Source organism: Littorina saxatilis, linkage group LG9, assembly GCF_037325665.1.
Source record: "Littorina saxatilis isolate snail1 linkage group LG9, US_GU_Lsax_2.0, whole genome shotgun sequence".
Classification (NCBI taxonomy): domain Eukaryota; kingdom Metazoa; phylum Mollusca; class Gastropoda; order Littorinimorpha; family Littorinidae; genus Littorina; species Littorina saxatilis.
Genome location: NC_090253.1, coordinates 4,794,057 through 4,821,063, shown reverse-complemented (window position 1 = coordinate 4,821,063; position 27,007 = coordinate 4,794,057). Strand labels below are relative to the sequence as shown.

General features: G+C 45.4%; 2 protein-coding genes and 1 pseudogene across 2 annotated transcripts; 2 read left to right on the top strand and 1 right to left on the bottom strand.

The window, feature by feature from the left end:
* Positions 1–307: 307 nt before the first annotated feature.
* LOC138977014 (uncharacterized) lies at positions 308–27,007 on the bottom strand (annotated as a pseudogene).
* LOC138977346 (uncharacterized) lies at positions 6,560–12,527 on the top strand. The gene is made up of 2 exons (XM_070350248.1): positions 6,560–11,324; positions 12,030–12,527. Exons 1-2 carry the CDS (start codon positions 6,710–6,712, stop codon positions 12,317–12,319), a joined length of 4,905 nt encoding a protein of 1,634 aa, XP_070206349.1. The 5' UTR covers positions 6,560–6,709; the 3' UTR covers positions 12,320–12,527.
* Positions 18,809–21,756, top strand: LOC138975123 (arrestin domain-containing protein 4-like). The gene has a single exon (XM_070347784.1). The coding sequence runs from the start codon at positions 19,048–19,050 to the stop codon at positions 20,059–20,061; it is 1,014 nt and encodes a 337-aa protein (XP_070203885.1). The 5' UTR covers positions 18,809–19,047; the 3' UTR covers positions 20,062–21,756.

Here is a 27,007-nt window from a genome sequence, read left to right as displayed (position 1 = left end):
GAGGGTGTCCTCTCATTAGAGGTACCACTGTACATTCCTTCCTTCTCTCTCACACACAAACACACACACCAATTGCATATCTTCACTATTTTGTACAGATAGAGTGAGATCATTAGCTCATTTAGACTAAGTCCAAAAAGTATCACAGGTTAACAGAAAAACATCTGTAAACAATGTATGCAATGCTTTGTAACACAGAACAGGATTTCTTGTTCAAGTTAACACACTACAAGGCAACTCTGTGTTCGAGTTCATGGCTAAATACTGTGCATGTGAAACAACAGCAGCAACAACAAAATCTAACATGCTGCATTTGGTTGACTGTCATCTGTTACAGAAGAACATATTTTTTCGAGCACATATTTTCCACCAAGAAAGCAAATTCAACCTCTTACAAAAGCGCAGGACATATTTTAAAGCAAAAGTCTTGATTGTTCATTTTTTCTCAGGGCTCCTTGAAAATCCACGATTAAAAAAAAAATTAACATAATGGAATTGAGTTTCATGATTTTGGAAGAAAGCAAAAAAGTGACATTCACCAGTCAGTTCTTTCATGTACCCAACTATTTTATACGAATAAGTCTACCTCTGCTCTTTGTGACCCGAGAAGAGAATATCAGAGGAATGAAGTCTCAGTGCACATTTGTTAAGTTTAACACAGTTGACTGCAGATTCATAACTTTGGCCCATGCAGCCAACACAAATTTGAAAGCGGTTGACAGTTTTCTCATCAAATCAAAAACTGTGACAAAATGTTTAATGTTGGTGTGTTTTTTTACACCATAAATTTCTCAGCTTGTTTGTTTCTTTGTTTGTTTGTTTGCCGGCCACGAAGGGCCATATCAGGGCGGTGCTGCTTTGACATATATAACGTGCGCCACACACAAGACAGAAGTCGCAACACAGGCTTCATGTCTCACCCAGTCACATTATCCTGACACTGGACCAACCAGTCCAAGCACTAACTCCATAATGCCAGAGGCCAGGCGGAGCAGCCACTAGATTGCCAATTTTAAAGTCTTAGGTATGACCCGGCCGGGGTTCGAACGCACGACCTCCCGATCACAGGGCGGACGCCTTACCACTAGGCCAACCCTGCCGGTTTTTCTGTAAAAGAAATAAGTTACAGATACATTTATAAAATGTTTATACAGAGGAACCTCCTTTTAAGACCCCTCCCCTTTTAGCACCTTGCCTTTTGAGATTGTCTGTTGATAACCTCTGTAGATCTACCCCCATTTTCAGACTCCCTCCTGTATACAACCTGAATTTGTCACATTTTTGGAGGTCTTAAAAGGGGGGTTCCACTGAATGATGGTTTCTGTCCACATTTAACACGGCAGTACGGCACAATTAAAGTGAAAAATCACTGAATGCAGCAGGCTTGAGATCTGCCCTGCTGGAACTTCTGAGCCACAACCATAGCGTTGGTGATGCTTCCGAAACTGGGCAGCTTTCTCGTGGCAATCTGTACATCCGACCGAATCTTGGCAGACAAGCGAAGCAGCTCCGGAGTTCTGCCTCGAATGGTCTGAGCGTCTTTTTCCAGAAGACTTCCCTTCCTGTTAGGCAAGCCATCGACTGCGTCGAGGATGGGTGGAGGAGGAGGGTTCCTGGACGCGAAGTGCTGGATGAGTTCCACGTAGGGATCGCTGACGTCCAGGGCGAGGCTGAGAAGCATGACGCAAAGTGCCGGATGAGTTCCACGTAGGGATCGCTGACGTCCAGGACGAGGCTGAGAAGCATGACGCGAAGTGCTGGATGAGTTCCACGTAGGGATCGCTGACGTCCAGGGCGAGGCTGAGAAGCATGACGCGACCGTCGGCGGTACCCACGGCGATGGTGCGTCCGTCTTCTGCGACCTCTAGGTGTGTGGCCTTGCCGTGGACCATTATTGAGCCCTGGAACATTGGGTTTAAACACTTAGGGTTTACATACATGCTATGAAAGGTTTACTCGTTCAGATTGTCTTCAAAAATGCCAGTAAGTAAGTACATTTAGGAAACTTGTTAATTCCTTCAGTGAAACAGTAAATTTGTAAACTGACTGAAAAGTTTAGTAAATTTGTAAATTTACTAGTTTTGCAAATATGTCAGTTTACTAGCCTTGTACATTACAGACTTAAATCTTAGCACTTTTGAACTTTTGCATTTGCTTTTGTTTAGATCCAACTGTGCTGAATTACTTCCCCTGGTTACATGGCACCATGGAGTTTAGTTTATTGATTCATGTACTAAATTTTGCCATTCGCTTGTCACCCTCTTGTGTACCATCTTCTGGATTTTTGCATTCCACTGATATTCAATTTATGAGGCAAAATAAAATGTTCGTTTCCGGTGACAAGCTCAAACCAATTAGGGTAAAGTCATTAACAGAAGTAAAAAAAATCAAAGCTTCCGTTAGCAAATACAACCCTGATCATCTTCTATCGGGAGAAAAAAAAAGTTTATTTGATTGCAAAACAATACCACTGCTATACCCAAAGGCTTGATAATTCCACTGTGAAGAAGAAATGTCACTCTTAGTCTACCTTTAGTGTTCCATCGCTGGAGCGGTAGACCTGTAAAGCCCTAAGATCTTGGGTCAGCCCAACCACGTAGCTCCCATCCAGCGCCAATCTCGCTGACCCTTGACACCAGTCAGCTTCTATCTTACACTGCACTCGCATGGTCGCTATCTCTAACACCTGCACACAGGGAGAAGCACATTGCACCATTCATTTGATGGCTAAAAGCTATTTGAAAATGTAAAGGCTGTCTAAAATACGCAAGTACAATACAGAAACATTGAGTCTGTTCCCTGTCTCAAGCATTTGAGTTTAGAGTGATGCTATGCCGATAACACGTAGCAGATCCATTCAAGTACTGTAATTTAATTATTGGATAACAAATGCTGGCTCAGGCACTGGAAACTACAAAAGAAACTTACGAACCTTGACAGTTGCAAGCATTTTCAAACAATCTGAATCGAGTAGCTGACACATTTTGTAAGGCGTTTTGAGAGAGTGTGTGTGCCTGTGCGTGTGTGTGTTTGAGGGGATTGAGGTAAAGGGGTTTCTAATGGTGTTTGTTTCATACTGCTAAATGAGCAAAGGGGCAGTACCTGATTTTATTTCAATGCACACAATATGATGCTCAATCTTACCTGCAAGTTCTGGTCGACAACAACGGAAGCAGAAGGAAAGGTGAGCAAGCCCGACAAGTCAGACGCTGGCGTCAAGAACCTCATGGTGTGCTTCACCACCACACCTTTCAACGCATCGTACAGGACCGACGCCTTCTCCACATCAGGGGGCAGCACCATCCCTCGAGAGGAGTCAAAGACGAATTGGTTTACGCCCTTCATGTACTGAATCAGCAAGAGGTTGGTCTCCAGCGTCACTCCAGTGATGCAGTCCTTGTTGTCAGGGTAACGTATAAGATCCGACAGACGCAGGATCTTCGGTTCCGTCATCGGTTGACTCTTGTTCTCCCCGCCAGTCAGGTTCCTGATGTAGACGATGGTCTCGAACTCTCTGTTGCCTTCCACGCCTGGGCGCACAAAGGTGTTGTGGCCACACAGATAAAGGCCCACGTCTGGCTACGGCGATCGAAAAAACAGGATCAGGGAGCCGACGAACTCTGTATTCTCTGGCAGCTCGAAATGCTGCTCGCGAGCGCCGCTCACTTCGGACTCGAGGTGTCGGAATGAGAAGCGATAGAGGTTGTAGGTCCAGTCAAACTGACTGTGGAAGCTGCTGAGAACCAGACCGAGCGAGGGTCCGTGCTTGTCGAAGAAAGCAAAGCGAGTGTTCACCTGAAAATAAACAAATTTTGCATGAGTAAATTCTTGTAGAAACCCCCAGTGAGTCTTGCGTTAACTTACTTTGGAGAGAAGTGAATGTTTTCATTAAAAGTAACTATTTATGAATGTTGAAATGTAAAATGTTATAGACACCCAGGAGTAAAGATCAGCTTATTTTTTGAGGATTTTTCTTTATGTCAACAATCGCACACACACGCACACAGCGTTCGTTAGCAAACATGCGCGCACATCCAGCTTTTACAGTGTCTAATTGCAGAGAGGGGAGGTAAGAAGTTAGACACAGTTTTCTTTTCCATCCCATTAAAAGTCACATGCCCAAGCTTTTCTGATCCTTGACAAATTGACAATTAGGAAGATTGACATTTTCTATTTGAACAGTGTGGAAGGGGGTCTCTCCAAAGAAATATGTGCTGTTACATTTACCTTTGAAACAACAGCCTTGTGCTTTTGAGAATCCCACAGTACCATATTCCGCAGCAAAGGCCAGTCCATTGTTACTTCCCGATCGTTTCCATCATGAGGAGCCCATACGTTGAGGGTCAACACATACCTGAAATAGTGGTTATGTTATGTCAAGCAATTGCAAGGAATCATGCACTAATGTGAATTACAATTTTTGGCCATGCAGCATCATATGACAGCATTATACATGTATCTCATTAAATCAAAAGCACACGTCTAACACTGAGCAGCAGTCACTGATGCAGAAAACAGATTCAGAACCACCAAGCAAAATAACACTGTCATAATACCAGATCTTCTAGGGATCCATCACGTCTCCATACAAATGACAAGTGGGTTTTTTTTGGCATGCTCATTCTCAGAGCAAGCTATCCTAATCTCATCAGCCCTTTTAAACATTGCATTAATTGTAATTTGTATCAATATCACACTGTTTACCACACAACAATCCTCGTAGGCTTTGGTTGGTTGGTTGGTTGGTCTTTGTGTATCCTACCCCAATTTCTTCATTTCACAATCTCCCAAACTGTCACACACACACACCAAGCAACCCCTATACCTCAATCCCCTCAAAACAACACACACACACCAAGCAACCCCTATACCTCAATCCCCTCAAAACAACACACACACACCAAGCAACCCCTATACCTCAAAACAACACACACACACACACACACACACACACACCAAGCAACCCCTATATACCTCAATCCCCTCAAAACAACACACACACACACCAAGCAACCCCTATACCTCAAAACAACACACACACACACACACACACACACTGTGAGTGTGAGATACACACACACACACACACACACACACTGTGAGTGTGAGATACACACACACACACACTGTGAGACACTCACACGAACACACAAACACACACCCATGAACACACACACACCAAGGAAAACAACACACTTTTCATTCATCTCACTCCCACATTCTAGAAATAACACCACGCTGTGCACAACGAAAGCAAAATTGCTACAAACTAACCTCCCAGTGGCAGACAAAATCACCGACGACACAAGCTCCACATGGGTGGCCTGCTGAAGTGTTCCTGTGACTCTTCCTGTGCTGACTTCTATCAGTTTCACTTCTGCTTGACCCCGTACCCCGCCGTGACATGCGACAATGCCTGCAGAGTTTGACACGGCCAGTGTCTTCACTGCACCCTTGATGATCTCGTTGGCGTGCAGAACGTCTGCGTCCAGGTTGTTCAAGTTCCATACCTGAAGCATATCAGGACAAAATCTCTATCAGTTTCAATGGAGCTTACCTTGTTTCACAAAGTATTTCTGAAAGCAACAAGTCTAGACTACTCGCTTTGAGGATTGATTCAAAATCAAGCTCAAGAATATCATTTCCCTGCTTTTTTGCCGTTCTGTGATCGTACCAAACTGAAGTCTAAATGGGATTTTTTTTTTAAACGGCATATCTTCCACTCTCCTAAGATTTAAGCAAAGAATGCTTAAGCACCTTTGGGTGAAGCAATCGGTCTTGCAGGTCGAAACTAGTTTGAAAAAGAGCGCCCACACAACTTTCTGTTCTGCAGCCATTTTTGTTCGCAAACAAATAGATCATTAGATGGCGGATTAATTCATTAAAACTGAAGCGAATCACAAGCTATTCCGCTGTTACATGGAGAAAAACATTCTTTTAGTCTGTGAAAATGATAAGGATCGGGAAAAAGACATTTCCATTGTACACACAATCCACGAACTTTTAACAAGAGGTGGTTCGACGTTGGAACTATTTTGAGTTTTTAAGGACACATCCACTCGAAGCACTTCCGGCATTTAACATGCTGTGGGGTTCATAGAGGGTTGCAAATATTTAAATGCGAAAAAGAAATCAAAGATTTCCCTAATTTGTTAACTAAATGTATTACATTATTATGTTTTATTAATAGCAGAAGCACAGATGATCTAAAGAGACGTTTTACTCTGGAGTTTCATCCAAAATATTTGATTGCTATGTTTTCCAGATAAACCCATCCACACTTTTTAGAGCGCAAATGGAATCGTCCACTACGTTCCGTCTGCAAACTGATTTCATTCCTGTGAAATCTACTTGTGTAAAAAAAGGAAGCAAGGCCAACCTTGTGATTGACCATGTAAAAGATGCATCTAACAGCAACATCAAGAAGGTAATCTCAGTTTAGTTCCTTCGAATTGTCTTGCAACTTATGTGAGATCAGTGGATAGTTGGTGCTTTGTCAGGACAGCGGTCAAAAGGTGTTGACCCTCATTGTGGTTGGGACCAAACAATTCAAAAGATGTCTGTGTGGAAAAGAGAACTGTTTAAATGGACACGTTCTGTCGGCTCGGGAAAGGACACAAAGGGCACAGATGATAGATATGAACCGCTAGTTACTTTGGGACAAATAGATTCAAACAATGAGGATCTGAAAGAATTATTTGTGTCTGTAATGCATGGACGCAAGAAGGACGTTCTCGACGTGCTGCAAAAAGGCCTGTGGATAGATTTTCCAAACAACGCTGGCCAAACAGCACTGTTCGTTGCCACTCTGCGCAGTCAGTACCGCATTGTGGAACTGCTGTTACAAAATGGTGCCAACCCCAATGAGAAAAGTGATACTGGCATGACACCTGTGCACGTGGCCTGTTTGAAGGGTAGTCTTCGAGCTCTCGGTGCGATGCTAGAAGCTGGTGGTGACCTGCGTTTCCATGACAACCAAGGCAAGTCATGTCTAGACTGGGCAGGATTGAACCCCAGTCCCAGAAAGCGACAAAAATTGTTGGAGTTCCTTCAAAAGGCGCAGTTGTTTGCTCTTAACTTCAGCGGTGACTTCCTGAGTCGTGCTAACAGCTTGGACCGTCAGCCATCCATCCTGCAAATGCTTCGTGGTAAAGTTGGCAGCCAAATGTCGCTTGACATTCAGCAAGAGTCCGGACTTCGTCGAGTTCACAGCCACGGCTACGGACGCGTGTACTACGGTGGGGATGCAGCAAGTGGGGTCGTGTCCGTCATACCGCTCGTCACCGAAAACCAACTGAGAAGCGACGATGGAGGCATTTCTTTTGAGTCAAGCTCTTATTACGTGATGACCAGCATGACATGGAACACGACGCCGGTGACCATCAAGAAGCTGGATAAGAACCTGCAGAGAGAGTCGACGGTGGACCTGCTCATCTCAGAAGTTGATCACATCAGCAAGCTTCGTCACCCAAACCTCTTGCTCCTCATGGGTCTGTGTCAGGCAAACACCTTTGACAATCTCATGCTGGTCTTTGAGCGGGTCAGCATCGGGTCGTTGTACCACGTGCTGCACGAGAAGCTGGACCACCTGCCCATGACCTACATTCGTGACATCACTAGCCAGGTGTGTCTGGCCATGCAGTACGTGCACTCCCAGAGCTTCATCCACTGCGGCCTGTCCTCCCACGCCATCTTCTTGGCCAACATGCACCAGGTGAAGGTGGGCAACCTGGAGTACATGGTAGAGATGAAGAAAGCCTCCACTGGTCGCATTTGCACTGTGGCCACTCGTCCTCACGTGGACCAGCTCTTCAGGTGGATGTCACCGGAGGTCATGAAAGGCTCTCCTCCTACCGTCGCCAGTGACGTGTACAGCTTCTGCTCCATCTTGCAGGAGATGATCACTTCGGAACTGCCGTGGAAAGGCAAAACGATCAACGAGGTGGTTGAGCTGCACAAGTCAAGTAGCAGAGAGTTCGTACCAACGGTCAAGGCTGTGACACTGTTCCAAGATATCATCGACATGGGACTGAAGCCAGCACCCACATTACGCCCACGGGACTTCAGCTCAATGTACCACTGGCTTCAGGGTCCTCTTAACCAGCCTCCGGGATGGAATCCAGACACGCTTGAGCGAGTCAAAACGATGCATAAAGAAAAGCAACAACGAATCGCTGTCGCTCAGGGTAGCGCGTGGGGCTGGTTTGACATGTCAGAGTCAACGGTAATCAACAGAACCAGTGATGTACAGTCTGGCAGCAGTACATCTAGTGCTCCAGCACCAGCACAGTCTGTGCTCAGCCAGCAGAGCAAGACATCAGATCGCCCTGCAAGTGAAGGAGCCACAGGAATAGCGGTCGCAGATGCCACAAACAACCACTACTTGACCAGACAGAAAAGGCCAGGCAGTGCAACTGACAGCTGGTCAACCCTAGACAACAGCGATGACAGCCTGGAGTTTGACGCCGCAGATGGTCAGAGTAATCCCAAAACAACAAAAGATGATGGGACCGATCATGGGTGCATGCTTTCTTTGCCAAGCACAAGTCGAAGCCGTCCTCCTACAGGCATGGGGCTTCTTCCCAGAAATCAGTCAGAGCGGTCAAGTTCGTCGTCTGCTATTGACCGTCATCAGAGGTACTCAAGACGCACCGCCTCTCTGCCCTGGCAAGGGTCACTCGGTCTGCTGCGTGCTGGCAGTCTGTCGCCCCGAATTTCGAGAGTGCCTTTTGCGATGGAAGATCTGCCGGGTAGCTCCGACAGAGACTATGCTGAACGATGCAAGACTTTGCCGCAAGTCAAGCCTGCCAGCCATTCCACAGACGTCAAAGATTTCACCAAAGGAGACCATTGGAGCTTCGCTAATCTACAGACTGTTAGTGGCATCAAACGAAAAACTAAGCTCTCTCCACGTCGGTCACTTCCGTCATCCAGAAGCCGCCCGCCACGCTTCAGCAATAAGCACATCACAAAATCTCATTCAGCTGTTGTGGAAATGAGTGCGGAGTTAAACGTGAACGAGGATGTTGAGCTCAGCATGCCGGGTAGCGTGAGAACCTTGACGGAGCAGTTCCAGGCCTATATGCACAACCACAGTCTTCGCCAGTCAATCCTCAAGGGCAGCAAGAGCCCGCACGGAACACTGTTTGAAGACCTTGATACTTCCCCCACTCGCTTGGAGCAGTCCCCTGACATGAACGAAATCCCACCCGAAGGCCAAAAACAGAATGACGAAGAAAGCCCAGACAAAGACGACGATTCAGCATGCAGTCTGAAGGGTAGCAAGGAAAGTCTCACTAGCGTTTCTTACCGAGATGAGACTTCTCAGGAGGAGGAGGAAGAGGAGGAGGAAGAGGAAGGCTTTCCCTTAACTAGTAAAGACGAGCTCGATGTCACTGACGAAACCATTACAGCTGTACCAAGACTGACGCTCCAAGCCCCATCTTCTCCACAAGAAGACAAATCTCCACCCAACCTTGGAAAGTCAACAAGCTTGACCAACGTCTTGCAGGAGAGAGAAGACTTCAGGGCTTCCGCTGTTGAGCAATCCGACATGGAGCTGGACCATACCGACAGTCTTTTCTTTGCCAGCTTTGACCAGTCTGCAAACGGTTGCAGCAACAGCCCTGGCAGCCTCAGCAACAGTCCTCGTAACACATATATCGGCTTTGAACACCTGTTGCCATTCCTTCCCTCCAGCACAGCGGGGAACACAGACATCTCCAATCATCCCTTTGACTTCCAGGACTACTACATTGACGATGAATACACAGGCGTGCCTCACCCAGACGACCTCAAACGCTTCCAGGGCTCTTCCGCTGCTAAAGATCGCAGAGCAAAGACGGACAGGTCTCGGCCCAGAACACGAGCACATTTCTGGCTTGGAGGCGGCAAGAAAGGAGAGCAGTACTACAGGAAAAACAAACCCCAACAACCAGACGAGGAGACGAAGAATGAACGCGGAGAAGAACCTTGGTGGCTGACAGACCAGAAGACGGGCAAGGTGTACAGAAAAGAAGACCGAATTCGAAACGAATTGCTGAATGAGAAGTCGCAAGCCGAACAGCCAAAGACAAAACAGTATGGTTCTAACAAAGAACCACGCAGGGACATGCACAGAAAAGACGAGAAACGCAACAAGAAGGATCTGCAAAATCAGAAGAGAGACGAAGATGTACCAGACTGTGAAGAAGAAGAGTTGAGCCAGGGGAATGGCAGGGAGTACTATGTACAAGATTCTTTCGCTATTGAAGAGGAGGAGGACGACGTTAGCCAGAAGGATGAGGAGCAAAGTTACAGAAAGGAAGACCAGTGGCTCGACGACCAGTGGCAGGGAGAGGAGTTGAGGGAAATAACCGATCAGGACGACGAAGAAGAGGAGATGAAAAAGCCAGAGACACCAAAGAGAAAAGATCATCGGTCAAGAGAGGAGCAGACCAGAGAGCAAAAGTTCACAGAAGCGAGTCAGTGGCTGGAAGAAAGATTCGAGAAACTGCAACGATTCAAGCGACAGATGGTGAACGCCGATGAAGGTCGTTTGGGGAAATGGTCTGACGCGGGCACTCGTAACGAAGAACAGCAAGGCACGAAGGACAGGAAGAACAAGTACGAGGAACGAGGGGATGGACGGCAAGACGGCAGGACAGAGCAAACAGAGTACAGGAAAGAAAACGGAGAAAGAGCAAAGCCAAAATCCACCAGCACAAGCAGGGATGATAACGACATGGGTGAAAGTCTGTCCACTCACAGCGACTTTCCAAGCTCAGAGTACCCGACATTAGAACTCAAGCACAGACGGGAAAACCCCAGACGTAAGAAGAAAGACAACGACGAAAAGCACATGAACGTGACAGAAGTCTATGACGAAATGGCGGACAGAAGGTATGGATTTGAAGACTTCACTGACGGGGAACCACTTAACCACAGACGAGACTATCTACCAAGAGTACAAGAACATGAAAAAGAAACCAAACCCAGAGATGACGACTTCGAAGGCAGAGATCACCTGCTTTTAGGACAACGCTTCGAGACCGAGGAAACATTCTACTCGCAGAACAAGGAAAGCCGAAGTGACTGTGACCAGTTTGTAAACAGCTTTCCCGAGAGCAGCCAGAGTGACCTGTACCCGGACCTGCCGACCGGGTACGTCACCAAGAACAGCTCCGTGAGCACGGTGGTAGAGAGACGTGTCAGTGACGTGTGGCAACAGTCAGGCGATGACAACAACGACGACGACAACGACAGAACGCTGGTTGCTGATGAAGCGGCGGATCAGCGACGCTGCATCGTGCTCAACCTCGAGAGGAACTGTCTACCACAGGAAGGTAGTGTAGTGCAGTTAGTTTGGTTTCCTCTCTCTCTCTCTCTCTCTCTCTCTCTCTCTCTCTCTCTCTCTCTCTCTCTCTCTCTCTCTCTCTCTCTCTCTCTCTCTCTCTCTCTCTCTCTCTCTCTCTGGGAGGTGTGTTTATAACCTGCCCTGTTATATAATTGATTGATTGATATGTCTTATGTAAAAACAATGTCCTGTTTGTATTATTGTTATATATGTACCACGCCTGAATTTCTCTATGAGATAATAAAGTATTCTTATTCTTATTCTCTCTCTCTCTCTCTCTCACTGTATCCCTGTCTCTCTCTCTCTCTCTCTCTCTCTCTCTCTCTCTCTCTCTCTCTCTCTCTCTCTCTCACACACACACAGCCACACAGCGTTCTGCTATCTTTTTCGTTGAGTTCATACTCTGTTGCAAGGGACTGACTAGTATGCCAGTAAATATATATCGCAATGTTGTATGCATTGGCAACAAGAAGTTACAACGATGACAAAATGTATTGATTGCACTTTCCTGTCTGTCTGTCTGTCTGTACCACAGAACTTACATTAGATAGATATATAATAAAAGTTCTGTGGTCTGTACGTACGTACGCGTTTTCAACTTTCCCAGCACTCCCGTTTTCTAAACGATCCTAACCTTTCATCAAGTCTATCAACACACGCACAATTTACTGAAATGTCATTGATGATGTTGCAGAACTGGAAGAATCAGCGTGCAGCCTAGGTCAAGAGTACTCCTCTCCCGAAGCTTCAGCTACAAGCCAGCAAGGCGCTTCCCCGAAGTCCACACAACGCAAGTTCTACCTGGGTTCCTCCGAGGGCTCTCGGGGCTACTCCACAACCCTGCGCATCGAGAGTAGCCTGGAAAAGCGCGGTTGCCACCGCATCACGCACACGGCGCGTGACACGAGCACGGGCGTCACGCAAACGGTGCACGAGGAAACGGTGCAGGCGGATACTTTGCGTACCACCATGGGCATCCAGTAGGATTGCTTCTTCCAGTCGCAAGAAGAACTTCAGTGTCTGACTTTTGGTCCGTGGATTGCCTCGTCTTTTGGATGTCAGCATGCAGTGTGAAGATCTATCTTTTGAGTTAAATGCGGCATCCAGGAGTGCTTCGAGTCACAAGAAGAACTTCATCGTCTGCCTTTTGGTCCGTGGATTTGCCTCGTCTTTTGGATGTCAGCAAGAACTGTGAAGAACTGTGAAGATACATCTGAACGATCTTTTAGAGTTATTTGCAGCATCCCGTATGAGTGCTTCTAGTCGCAAGAAGAACTTTAGCGTCTGACTTTTGGTCCGTGGATTGCCTCGTCTTTTGTATGTCAGTTAGAACTGTGAAGAACATGAGGATCTATCTGAACGATCTTGCCCAAATTTAGAGTCAATTGCGAGAAAAATAGTTTTGTGATGTGACTGAGATTGTCAAAGAACTGTGAAGATCTATCTGAACGATCTCGCCAAAATTTATAGTTAATTGCGAGAAGGATAGTTTTGTGATGTGACTGAAAAAATTGTTGACCACGTTTGCTGCCATTTAGCAAATTCCAGCGTAAGAAATTGGCCATACTGTTCAATCAACGAATCCTGCGTCTCTCGACAATAATTGTAGACATGTTTCTGATACGTGATACTTTTCAAGGAAAGGTTGGAATGTTAAGGTTACAATTGTGTCGCAGCGTCTGTTCAGTTTCGACCATTTTCAATGTTTATTTCCACTACGAATTATCTTGTACATAAAGAACAGACCGAAAATTCTACTCAATAATTACTAGGAACATAGGAACTCAAAAGAATTGATTTATCCAACTGAAACTTTTTCATGACATGTTTAAGTGCCCGGCGCTTTCCAAAATGTAAAATGTTAAGGACCAGCACATAAGCATTTGTCTAAGCTTGTAAAAATTTATCAAATAATTTTTGTGTCGCTGATATTTGACTGAGATGCGTGTTGAGGTTGACGTATGATTTGTAGAGGTAGCAGGCTCGGGCTTGTCTTCGTAGACACGATTACATAGACTCATTACTAGAGCACAATAGTGTTGATCTTGTCTTTTTCTTTTGACAAAGTTGTCTATTTGATGGCAGTAAACATCCATTGTTTTATGTTTTCCGAGCAAAACTGATTCTTCTTTTAAAACTTGTAGACAGTGAGATCAGTCCAGTCTTGTAATGAACAGTTTGAAGACAGTGAGATCAGTCCAGTCTTGTAATGAACAGTTTGAAGACAGTGAGATCAGTCCAGTCTTGTAATGAACAGTTTGAAGACAGTGAGATCAGTCCAGTCTTGTAATGAACAGTTTGAAGACAGTGAGATCAGTCCAGTCTTGTAATGACTCTACAGTTTGAAGGGACAGAAGATAATTCAGGTCATCAATCAGCGGCAGCATCAATAACAAATCACAATGTAAACTCCCTGTCACTGTCAATGGTGTACAACGTTCTACTCGTAGGTCTGCGAATGTTGATAATAACTGAGTAGCATCATGCTCGTCAGTACCCCCCCACCTCCTTTTCATGTTTTACCAAACCGTCAGACTGTGGATTTAGCGTAAAAGGATCTTGACAAAAACATGTCATTAGTTTTTATCAGAGTAAATTGTACATATTTTAACTGCGTATTCTTTTGCCGAATTGTCCATACTTTAACTGCAGTTATTCTTTAGCCGAATTGTCCATACTTTAACTGTTATTCTTTAGCCGAATTGTCCATACTTTAACTGTTATTCTTTAGCCGAATTGTCCATACTTTAACTGTTATTCTTTAGCCGAATTGTCCATACTTCAACTGTTATTCAGTCTTAAAAAAAATGTACAGTTTCATTGTTTACTTTAGATTTTGTTAAAGGTACATTCATTCCTGTGTAAACTGTTGATGTGAGCACACCTCAGATCTATCAATCAATCAATCAATCCATATGAGGCTTATAATCGCGCGTATTCCGTGGGTACAGTTCTAAGCGCAGGGATTAATTTGTTTATTTTTTTATATTTTTTTATTTTATGCAATTTATATCGCGCACATATTCAAGGCGCAGGGATTTATTTATGCCGTGTGAGATGGATTTTTTTTTTTTACACAATACATCACGCATTCACATTGGCCAGCAGATCGCAGCCATTTTGGCGCATATCCTACTTTTCACGGCCTATTATTCCAATTCACACGGGTATTTTGGTGGACATTTTTATCTATGCCAATACAATTTTGTCAATCGTGGGATCTTTAAGTTAACGTGCACACCCCAATGTAGGGACCTCGGTTTTTCGTCTCATCCGAAAGACTAGCACTTGAACCCACCACCTGGGTTAGGAAAGGGGGGAGAAAATTGCTAACGCCCTGACCCAGGGTCGAACTCGCAACCTCGGCCACCCAGTGGAACTCTATAAGTGGAACCCTATAAGTGGAACCCCCCTTTTAAGATCTCAAAACATCTGAGAAAACAAGGTCTTAAAAAGGAGGGAGTCTTAAAATGGGGGTAATTTTACAGAGGTTATAAACAAGTCAGAGAAAACAAGGTCTTAAAAAGGAGGGAGTCTTAAAATGGGGGTAATTTTACAGAGGTTATAAACAAGTTGAGTTTGTGTGTGTTTCAATAATGTTCTAGTTGCTTGTATTTGGAATTCTAGTTGCAAATAAAAATTAATAAACAATGTTAACACGTTATAGTTTCAATGCCTGCATCAACAGGGAGTGCGTGTAAGACCCGACGTCAATGTTACGCACGCAAGCGTTGTACGTATTCAATGGTAAATCACCCCCCCCCCCCCCTCCTTCTCTCTCTCTCTCTCTCTCTTTCTCTCTCTCTCTCTCTCTCTCTCTCTCTCTCTCTCTCTCTCTCTCTCTCTCTCTCTCTCTCTCTCTCTCTCTCTCGTTTGCGGGTACGATGGAACGCACACAGACTCATTGTTATGCACACAGCTGCAAGAACACACACACACACACACACCGACAACAAAATCACACCAACAGCATGATCACACATACAAACACACACGCACCACCCAACACACATACATCATCGACCTTCCATCCCCCCCCCCACACACACACACACACACACACCCTCTACACACACACACACAAGCTCTCACCGTGCGAAAACACCTATTTCAACCTCCATCCCTTGTGATCCCAAAACCCACCTGGAGCGTGTTGTCCTGCAAGAGGGTGACAGCCTTGTTGGTGGCGGAGACGAAGAGCTTGACCAGTGGCGAAAGTGCAGCCTGCAGGACTCTGACCGGCTGACCAGAGCTGGTGTTCCACACAAACAGGTGTGTGTGGCGGGAGGCGACCACCAAACGGTCATCGGGGGTGAAGCCTGCGCCGGTGAAATTGGTCAGGGTTTCCGTGAAGACAGAGTCCGGAGCTCTCTGTAGGCGGTGCACCAGCCTCTCTCTGTGGGAATCCACCACGTAGAGGCACCTCAGAGAACGGCATAGGATCAGGTTCTGGAAAAAAGGTGGGGGAAAAAGGTGATCAAGAATTGTTTTCCCTTTCAAATTGTCAATAATTATTATCTTCTTTCAAATGTTGTTAAACTCATTTTGGGGGCACTTCATGAATAAACTCTCTTTATCCTACATACGTGAGAGAGACACCCGTGAGATAATAATCGTTCAAATCACACGTGTGTATATCATGTAAATGAGGTCATGTCAAGCAAATCTGGCAGGGACCTGTTTTTCCACTGCTTATGATGCCAAAGTCACCGAGACAAACGTCATTATAGAAACAAAAATTGCGCTCGATAATTACCCTCGATGAATCTTTAGAACTAACACGTCACGCCACACTTTCAGAGTGACGTTTCTTAGCTTTGACGTAATAGATTGCACGAGGCTTTAGAAGAGATCGAGGTTCCAAAACAAGCGTCTTCCATTTAACTGCCTCGACTGCAGGACATATTCAGTAAAATACACATATAGTGGAAGGGCTCCTAATATGGACCACCTCCAGTTCTGACAAACTAGCGGCGCTAGAGCGCTCAAAACAATTTCATTCGCTGTATTCACCCTCTCTGGATAACTTGCACATGTCAAAACAGTTGCAGAAACACAAACTCCAAAACTGTTAGGCTTTTTCTCTTTTTTTCACTTTTGGCAGCGTTCACTCTAAATTTGCCGCCTAAAACGGACTCGTTTCTGTCCACAGCCAAAGCTTTTATCACACAAAACGCGCTACATATGACAGCTAAGACTGTATTTGTTACTTTTAGCAATGTTGACCCCGAGTTTCTACTGCACAAAAAACAAGAAGGGCAAAGCCCATACGACTCACATGCTTGACCTTGACCTTTACATGACCTTGACCTTCAGGGTCAAGGTCAAATAACTAAACCTAGCAATGACATCATACACTAAGAACTGCTTTACACATTTTTCCTACCAAAATACATGTGACCTTGACCCAAGGTCAAGGTCATCCAAGGTCATGCAACACAAAGCTGTTAATTCAAGACATAGGAAGTACAATGGTGCTTATTGGCCCTTTCTACCTTGAGATATGGTCACTTTTAGTGGTTCACTACCTTATTTTGGTCACATTTCATAAGGGTCAAAGTGACCTTGACCTTGATCATATGTGACCAAATGTGTCTCATGATGAAAGCATAACATGTGCCCCACATAATTTTTAAGTTTGAAACAGTTATCTTCCATAGTTCAGGGTCAAGGTCACTTCAAAATATGTATACAATCCAACTTTGAAGAGCTCCTGTGACCTTGACCTTGAAGCAAGGTAAACCAAACTGGTATCAAAAGATGGGGCTTACTTTGCCCTATATATCATATATAGGTGAGGTATTAAATCTCAAAAACTTCAGAGAAAATGGGAAAAATGTGAAAAATAGCTGTTTTTTAGACAACATTTATGGCCCCTGCGACCTTGACCTTGAAGCAAGGTCAAGATGCTATGTATGTTTTTTGGGGCCTTGTCATCATACACCATCTTGCCAAATTTGGTACTGATAGACTGAATAGTGTCCAAGAAATATCCAACGTTAAAGTTTTCCGGACGGCCGGCCGGACGGACGGACGACTCGGGTGAGTACATAGACTCACTTTTGCTTCGCATGTGAGTCAAAAATAATAGCAAAATCTCAAAGTATGCGTGAGTCCCCTAATAATTTCACTTATTTTCACTAAGTTTTTGATAAGCTTCTTTAGTTTCCTGGTGTGCTTCAAATAATGCTCTCATCAACCCAAAACAGATAAATCTAAAGCATATTTTAATTAGTCTGACTTGCACACTAAGTTGTATCATGTTATTTTGAAGTACAGGGGGCTTTTTACAGCGATTCGTGAAGGCCTCTCCACTGGTCCATATTAGGCGCCCAGGCTCCTAATATGGACCATTTGTGATTTTTCCTGTATTTAATTTTTGCTGAATGTCTATCAAAGCTATTTTACTCTAATTAGGCCTAACGGTTAACCTAAGAGGGAAGGACTACCAAACACAAAATGAAACTTCTTCGCAAGAAAACAAGCTAGTTATCAGCATGAAACAAAAAGCGGTCCATATTAGGAGCCCTTCCCCTAAGTACAGTATGTAGGATAAACAGAATACCACATGGCTTGCTGCGTCGTACCAGATTTACACTCGTTGCTTTTTCAAATAGTGAACAGCTCGCTTTCGCTCGCAGTTCAATATTTAAAAATAAAACTCGTGTAAATCTGGTACGACACAGCAAGCCATGTATTATTCTCTATGTCTCTCTCACAAAGACGTATATAGCCTTAAACCTCTATCGTTGAAAAATAAAGTTCCATCATCATCATCATAATCTCTCTCTCTCTCTCTCTCTCTCTCTCTCTCTCTCTCTCTCTCTCTCTCTCTCTCTCTCTCTCTCTCTCTCTCTTTCGATCTCTCTCTCTTTCTCTCCCTCTCCCCCCCCCTCTCTCTCTCTCTCTCTCTCCCCTTTTCTCTCTAAGTCTATTAGTATTACTCTTAGTCTTACTCTTACTCTTAGATACATTTTAATTGAACATTTCAACGACTGGAAAATTTCCCAAAATAATCTAACCAAGCGTGTACAGTGCAGTCTGTGAGTCTCGCTTTACGTGGGTCTCTGTTGCCAGGACCAATATTACAGAAAAGGAACGTACATAAACATTGACGACATTAGAGGGATGCTATGACGACACGAAGAGATTACCTCGTAGGCTCGTTGTGAGAAAGTGAATTCGCGCATGTCAAGGTCCTGCAAGATGTCGTTTGTGCGATGTTTTCGGCTGACATTGTCAAAGTAGATGGACTGTAGTATCTTGGTTTGTGTCAACAGAAGACATTTAGTCGCATGGCCGGTGAAGCAAATCTGTTGAGGGTTGTCTAAAGCCTGCCCGACACATCTGCAAAACAGAAACGTGACAAAATCAGACAAAAACTTTAGAACAATGCAAGTCCAAATACTTTTCAGAAGATTGGGGAATTTGGTGTCTACAACTTCGGAACTTCGACAGCATGCACAGTATGATGGTTTATCGGAAATGTACGCAACCCAAAGACCACGGTGGGTTACGAAACGACAGGAACAACTTGAGATATCGATCAGAACCTGCAACTGACTTCAAAAATAAACATTCTCTGCCCGAAGTAAATCCAAACTGCTATGATTTGGTCCACATGAAAACCATGTCCTTTATGTGAAGCGGATTCTACCACTGACGGATTTCACGTTCAACTTCAACACGAATTAAAACAAACGTTCAAACAAATGGGGAAGTTAAAAAAGCTCGAAACAATCTTCGAACACGACAAAAACCACTTCCTACCGGGAGAAACTGTAGTCGGAAAAGTGGTATTAGAAAACGCCGAAACTTTCCAAGTGAAAGGCATACGGGTCAAATTCAAAGGCAGAGCAGAGGTGACGATGTTTGTCGGGGATTATGACACTCAGAAAGAGCGCTATTTCTCCAAAGACGTGGTCCTGTTGGGTCATCTCCCCAAAGAAGAGGGCCCGCTTGTGGAGATACCCCCGGGTCTTCACGAGTACCCCTTCAAGGTCAGGCTCCCTAGCCACTTGCCTAACTCCTTCCACTGCGACGGCGACGAGAACGGCTCCGTGGTGTACTTCGTGGAGGCGATCGTCCACCGCCCGGGCAAGTTCAGCTACTCCAGGAGGCAGGAGTTCATCATCCATACCGTCCTGGACCTCAACGAGCTCCCCGTAGCCAGGCAGGCGGTGGAGAATGAGGGCGAGAAGGCCGTGGCCAGCCTGGTCTGCAACTCCGGCACCATCTCCGCCTTCATCAGCCTGCCCCGCGAGGGATACGTACCAGGGGAGGCCATGAGCATCTCGGGGCGGGTCACCAACTCCTCCAAGCGCAACATCAAGAGGTCCTTCGTCGTCCTGGAGCAGGTGGCCACGCTCAAGGTCTACGGGTCCGCGGTGACGCGGACGGCGAGGATCTGCAAAGGCTGCGAGCGTGGGAGCGTGCCTCCGGGTGGAACAGACCAGTGGAGCGAGTTGCCCATGGAAGTGCCGGACGTCCCGCCGACCTACCTGCGGGACTGCCAGCTCATCGACGTGCGCTACGTCCTCAAGCTGATCGTCGTGCCCAGCGGACTCTGCTCCAACCTCCAAGTGCCCGTTGAGGTCATCATCGGTACTGTGGCCGTTCGGGACAGTCCGCAGCAGGACTTCAAGGGGACCCAGGAAATTCGCATGGTGAAGATCGATGAGAATGAGGAGGGGTCAAATGACTTTGAGTATGGCACTCCGCTGTAGCCCATCGGTGCTGCTTTCTTCTTCTTCTCGTTGACGACGAGAGTCCAGACTTTATCCAAGAGCTGCTTTCTTCTGGTTACACGAGGCGGCGTGCATGCTGTGTCTGAGAGAGTTAACGTGTTTATGCGGCCTTCTGTCGTCCCCTGATGAAACAGAGCCTAGCACAGACTTAACGTGGGAGATTCCATTTGCTGCCTTCTTCGGGTTACACGAAGAAGAGTACAGAGTCTGTCTGAGAAACTGCATCTGGTACTAACGAAGCCGATCGTTGTCTGATAAGAAAAAAATGCAGATCTCCTTAAAATGTCGATGATTCGCCTTGACGTTACTATGGGTTGTGGTTGACTAGCTAGATGTTCAGCATCCAAAGTACATCCATCACGTACAGTTACGTATACCATACAGACAAAATATGTTGTTTGTGTTCAAATGCATCCACAGTAATTTGAGTTATGACCCTATTCAAACTTGTCGGTTGAATCCAGTCATCCTTCCGACGGATGAATCTCCCATGATTAAGTTAAAGGCACAGTACGCCTCCCGTAAACCATCACAGATACTGTCAGGCTTTTACACACAGTACAAACACCCTTCCATTTGAACGCTCACCGAACGGGAACATCCTAGGTGCCCTACGTAAATAGCGAGCAATTTTCAAAGAATTAATTTTGCGGATTGTCTCCTCTCAAGATCGGACCGTGGTGCGTTTGGGCGCTAGACCTAACTTTTAAAATCTAAATAATAAATTGACAGCTTGTTAATGTTACACAAACATTCTTAAATCATAAAAGAATTCTTTTTTCATCAAGACAAGATCAGTACAATTCGAAGTTTTGAAAGTTTGAAGAAAGAAAAGCCCGGAAGCAGGGTCACGCAAGGTCGTGGTTCTCGTAGCAGACGACGGTTTATGCCTATCACCAGTTCCTCTAAACAGTCAAAAACCATCGCTAGAGTTCTTGTGAATCACAGCCGTTTGTTTCGTATAGATTGAGAGGTACATAATAACGTGCTATTGCAGATAAGCTTACTACATTGTGAAAAAAGGAAACTGGATCACAAGGGTTCATGATGGCTAAGGGGTAAGATAAACCACGCAAAAATGAATTCTTTGAAAATTGCTCGCTCTTTACGGAGGGCACCTAGGATGTTCTCAAGCGGTGAGTGTTTAAATGAAAGGGTGTTTGTACTGTGTGTAAAAGCCTGACAGTATATGTGATGGTTTACGGGAGGCGTACTGTGCCTTTAAACCCCATCTGCATAAGTGTAGGCGTGGGCTGAGATGCACGAGAAAGTAACCAACCGGTCGGGAGCCAGCCGCAGTGTTTGATTGGTTGAAATTGAGATTTGTTGTGATTTCAACGAATCAGATACCTCGGTTTGTTCTCTCCCGTTAGGGTGGCACCCATTTTCGGTTCGTGCGCCTTGGCCCAGGTTGTCAATTGGATTCGACAGTTAACTGCATCTATCATGGAACTAGCTACTAAACAAAAGACAGCACAAAATTCATATACTGAGGTCTGGACATCCATTTCCAATCATGAGGGCTCTGCATGCTTCATGCAATGGTAAATTCCTTGCGTGTGCGTCATGAGAATTCAGCATGTCTTAGACCTACTAGTCATGTTCCTCATTTTAAATCCGAGTTCAAACCTATTGTGAACTTATGATTTTCAAGAATTCACCTGTTTCAAACATCGTTGCCTTTAACTCTATCGTGTGTGGGGAAGTACGTATGACTGATTTTTTCTTCTTCTTCTTCTGCGTTCGTGGGCTGAAAATCCCACGTACACTCGTGTTTTTTTGCACGAGTGGAATTTTACGTGTATGACCGTTTTTTACCCCGCCATTTAGGCAGCCATACGCCGTTTTCGGAGGAAGCATGCTGGGTATTTTCGTGTTTCTATAACCCACCGAACTCTGACATGGATTACAGGATCTTTTTCGTGCGCACTTGGTCTTGTGCTTGCGTGTACACACGGGGGTGCTCGGACACCGAGGAGAGTCTGCACACAAAGTTGACTCTGAGAAATAAATCTCTCGCCGAACGTGGGGACGAACTCACGCTGACAGCATCTTGAACACGCGGCCAGTACCGTGTAACTGGCCTTGAGACCGATCGATTCAAGGGGGGCAATCTCAGTCATCTGAAAGAGTGAAATCCAAACGCAATCCGCCTTGTTCGATTTTATGGGCATGGACGATAGAGAAAAATAAGAAAAGCAAAAGCTGGAGTCCAGTCTGGACGAAACTGCTATCAAGAACGCAGAATTGATTTTTTCTGATTTTTTTTTAGCCGTAAGCGCCATGTTTATCGGAGCAGGAAACTCTTCCAGAGTGAGGCCCCTTTGTTGGTTTCACTGCAGCCGCCAGCAGTTATGAGAAATTCGAAATGAGAAATCGCGCTAACGGCTAAAAAAAAAACTCAGAAAAAATCAATTCTGCGTTCTTGATAGCAGTTTCGTCCAGACTGGACTCCAGATTTTGCTTTTCTTATTTTTCTCTATCGTCCATGCCCATAAAATCGAACAAGGCGGATTGCGTTTGGATTTCCCTCTTTCAGATGACTGAGATTGCCCCCCTTGAATCGATCGGTCTCAAGGCCAGTTACACGGTACTGGCCGCGTGTTCAAGATGACGCTGACAGCGGCCAACTGGATACAAATCCAGCGCGCTACCGACTGAGCTTCATCCCCGCCGTGACTGATTTTGAAGTCGAACAAGTCTTCTCTGAGCGAACGCGTAATGTGACATTGTGCGTGCAACACTGTCAGCTTCTGTGTGTGTTTTGTGACAGAAAATGTGTGATATTGTGAAAACCAGTGATTTATGGAAGTATCTTTAGGAAGCTTAACCGAGACACCTTCAAAACTAGCAAAATGGCATTTCTGATCAGTGACAAGCTCTTTCAACAGTATGGACAATTCCTGGCTGCTGGACGGTAAGACGACAAGAAATTCAACAGTGCCAGGAACAAGAACATTACAGAGTTTTGAGATGATGGAAAAACCTCCGTGCATAAAAATTAAGCACAACTTGATAACAACGCGCATTGCCCTTTGGAAAAATCATTCTTCAAGAAAAACCTGAAATGTGCTGCAGAGGGACTTACACATTAATTACACACACAAAAAGACAACAGTAACACACAGCCATTTTTGTTTTTTGCAGTGAAAAGCTTACGTTCACATTGTTTATTTTCTTGTATAATCAGTAGTTCTAATTAATTTGAATAAAACAAATACTACCATGTATTGATATTTCAAATAAACGTTTAAACAAATTCAATACAATTTCGCGCAGTACCAGTAAAGTGGCCTCTATTAATCAGATGTACGTGATGATAGTTAAATACTATATAAACAATAATGACGGACGTTATACACACAAACACACACACACACACACACACACACACACACACACACACACACACACACACACACACACATCCTACCCTCTCGCAAATGTTTCATCCCTTCCCCCATTGTCTTCTCCTTCTGCTTCTTCGTTCGTGAGCAACAACTCCCACGTACACACGAATTTCATTTCACGAGTTCATTTTTATATGCCGCGCCATTAAGGCGGCTATACTCCCTCTGCAGGAATGATTAAAAAAAAATACACATGATCTTCTAACGAATTGCCTTTTACATGTATGGCCGATTTCTACTCCGCCATTTAGGCAGCCATTCTCCGTCTTCAGGGATCTTCCCGTAAAGCAGGTCCTTAACTTGGCGAAGTCGACTGCGCGAAGACTTATGCTTCACCAAGCTGGCCGAACGAAGCTTTAGCACTGAGTTTTCGGTAAAAAGACTTCGGGAAGTCGACTTAAGGCTCAGTTAAGGACTGCCTTTCAGCCTATCATTATTAACTGGGCGAAGCCGACTACGAGAAGTTTTAGCACTGAGTTTTCTGTAAAAAGACTTAGCGAAGCTGGCCGCACGGAGTTTTAGCACTGAGTTTTCTGTAAAAAGACTTCGCGAAGCTGGCCGCACGGAGTTTTAACACTGAGTTTTCTGTAAAAAGACTTCGCGAAGCTGGCCGCACGGAGTTTTAACACTGAGTTTTCTGTAAAAAGACTTCGCGAAGCTGGCCGCACGGAGTTTTAACACTGAGTTTTCTGTAAAAAGACTTCGCGAAGCTGGCCGCACGGAGTTTTAGCACTGAGTTTTCTGTAAAAAGACTTCGCGAAGTCTTTGCGAAGTCGACTTCGGGCTGAATGAAGGACCGCCTTAAAGCTATGGACTCACTTTCTCTCCATGAGCAGCAAGGTGTAGAGAAGCACGAGACGACCAGAGTTGAAACAGAAGAGTTTCTCTCCATGAGCGGCAAGGTGTAGAGAAGCACGAGACGACCAGAGTTGAAACAGAAGAGTTTCTCTCCATGAGCAGCAAGGTGTAGAGAAGCACGAGACGACCAGAGTTGAAACAGAAGAGTTTCTCTCCATGAGCGGCAAGGTGTAGAGAAGCACGAGACGACCAGAGTTGAAACAGAAGAGTTTCTCTCCATGAGCGGCAAGGTGTAGAGAAGCACGAGACGCCGACCAGAGTTGAAACAGAAGAGTTTCTCTCCGTGAGCGGCAAGGTGTAGAGAAGCACGAGACGACCAGAGTTGAAACAGAAGAGTTTCTCCCCATGAGCGGCAAGGTGTAGAGAAGCACGAGCGAGACGACCCAGGGCCGGACTAGGCTAAGAGGAGGGGGGGGGGGGGTTGCCGGCGGTGGTCCAGGGGGATGTTCCTCGAGTCCTGACGGGGTCAAGGAGCAGAGCCCCTTGTGGGGTCAGGGGGCGAAGCCCCCTGAAGCTGATGGGTAGGTCATATTCTGAGATAGGAAAATGGTCGCTCCTTGCATGAAACGGCATAAAATAAACAATAATAAAAAATGTTTTAAATAAGTGAGGCACATGTTTAGGCCAGGGGGGGGGGGGGGGATTGCGCAACCCCAATAACCCCCCCGGTAGTCCGGACCTGCGGCGACCAGAGTTGAAACAGAAGAGTTTCTCGTAGACATCTGAATTTAAAATAGAATGCCAGCTTCCTAGCGCGATTATATCAACGCTGTACTTAATGCACACGAAGATATTGTCAGATCCCAGCGACACTCATGGAGGTCCCGCCAGGGTTAAGCAGCGCCGTACTGTGCGCATCAACAGAGTCTACCCCCAGCGACTGGAGCTCCCTCCCGCCAAAGGTCTAAACCGCCTCCAGTGTGATCGACAAGAAGAAGAAGAAATTCACAGGTCAATGCTCACTCACCAAACCCGGAAACAGCCAAAATCTAACTTGGCAAAAGGAGGGGAGATTAAAACAAGCTAATTACTGTAATGAACACAATGATCCGTATGCCAAGGACGTCAAAACACATAAGTTATCGCGAGAGTGACGAGACTAAAAGAAAATAAGCGTAGCACATCGTAACACAGCATGCATATGTTTTCTCAAACGTACATACCTGAAACGTGAGAGTGATGAACAGAGGCAGCGAACAGTGCTTGAAGGCTTCTTGGATCAGCCGCCATTGTGGTAGTGTGACCTGACCATCGGTGGCTTCCAGCATCACTTTTATCACGCGCTCGGCGTCCGTAGGGGGCAAGGGAGAAAACTGCAGGAAGGATTTCTCCTCCACTGATCTTGCTGTACAGTCTTTTCAGCAGTCCGTGTTTGCTGGGAAGCGTGGAAACGATCAGCTGAATCAAAATTCATCAATAAATAAGTAACTAATAAGAAGAAATAAAAGAAAACAACACAAGTGCAACATTGTGCTTCGACCAAAACAGGTCTTTGAGACGCGAGTTAATAAGAAAAGGCCTGTCCAGACACTCCAGGCTGACCCTGTCCACATTTGACTTATGCTCAAAACGGCCGTCCCGCTGCGGCGTGCGGGCTATGATCGCGAAGCGTTATCTGCAGAAGAATAGAGCGTGTTCTAATTTCTCTGACACAGACATAGAACGACGGAAATTTGACCAATCAGAGAAAACCAGAGCGATGACGTCAACCGTCAGATCGAGTTGGATTGTGGGTAGACTCTAAGTATCTCTTCGACACAGATCGGCGAACTTATCGATCTTTTCAGAAGCCACGAATCCCCGTGGAATACATTTTCCAAGTTATACAAAAACAGGGACGCAAAGTTCGCGGCGTGGCAGTCGATGCAACTGTCACTGTTTTGTATGTACCCAGCCATCTTTGCAAATTACCGCTAGCGTGTTGACCTTCCTGTCAGGTGACCTTGACGCTTGCGCTCCACTGATACCGCGTTGTGAAAAAAAGTCGTCGATGTGTGGCCACTCGGCAAAATCCCGCGCGACGCACAAAACGGCCTGCGGTGCATATAGCGTAAAACGGTTTCCAAGTCTGGACAGGCTATTACTGAATGAATAAATCATCATCACCGTCGTCGTCGTCGTCATCATTATCATCACCATCCTCATAGAGAGAGAGAGAGAGAGACAGAGACAGAGACAGAGACAGTCGAGACAGAGACAGAGAGACAAAGAGACAGAGAGAGACAGACAGACAGCCAGACAGACAGCCAGACAGACAGATTGGCAGACAGACAGACAGACAGACATACAGACAAACAAAGACAGACAAAGACAAGGACAGAGATACAGACTGGGACAGAGTAAAAGGACGATGGTCTCGGGCATATCAGACTGACAATTCTAACTAAAATCTCTTTGTGAAGAGATCAACTTTTTAGACGTGGCGTTTAAGAATGAGTTCTTGTTTTTCTTTTCATTATTGATAATGATATCGTCGGTGAAATCGTGGGACGTCGTAAGTCACTTGGCGCCAAGAGTCACTAACGAGGTCCCACGATTTCACCGACGATATAGTCTTTGATCACAACCTTTAATCTTCAGATAACCAATCATTCCAGATGCTTGTAAACAAAAAAAGGGGCGTTTACCTTGATATTGGGAGCGATCCTGGCAGGCAT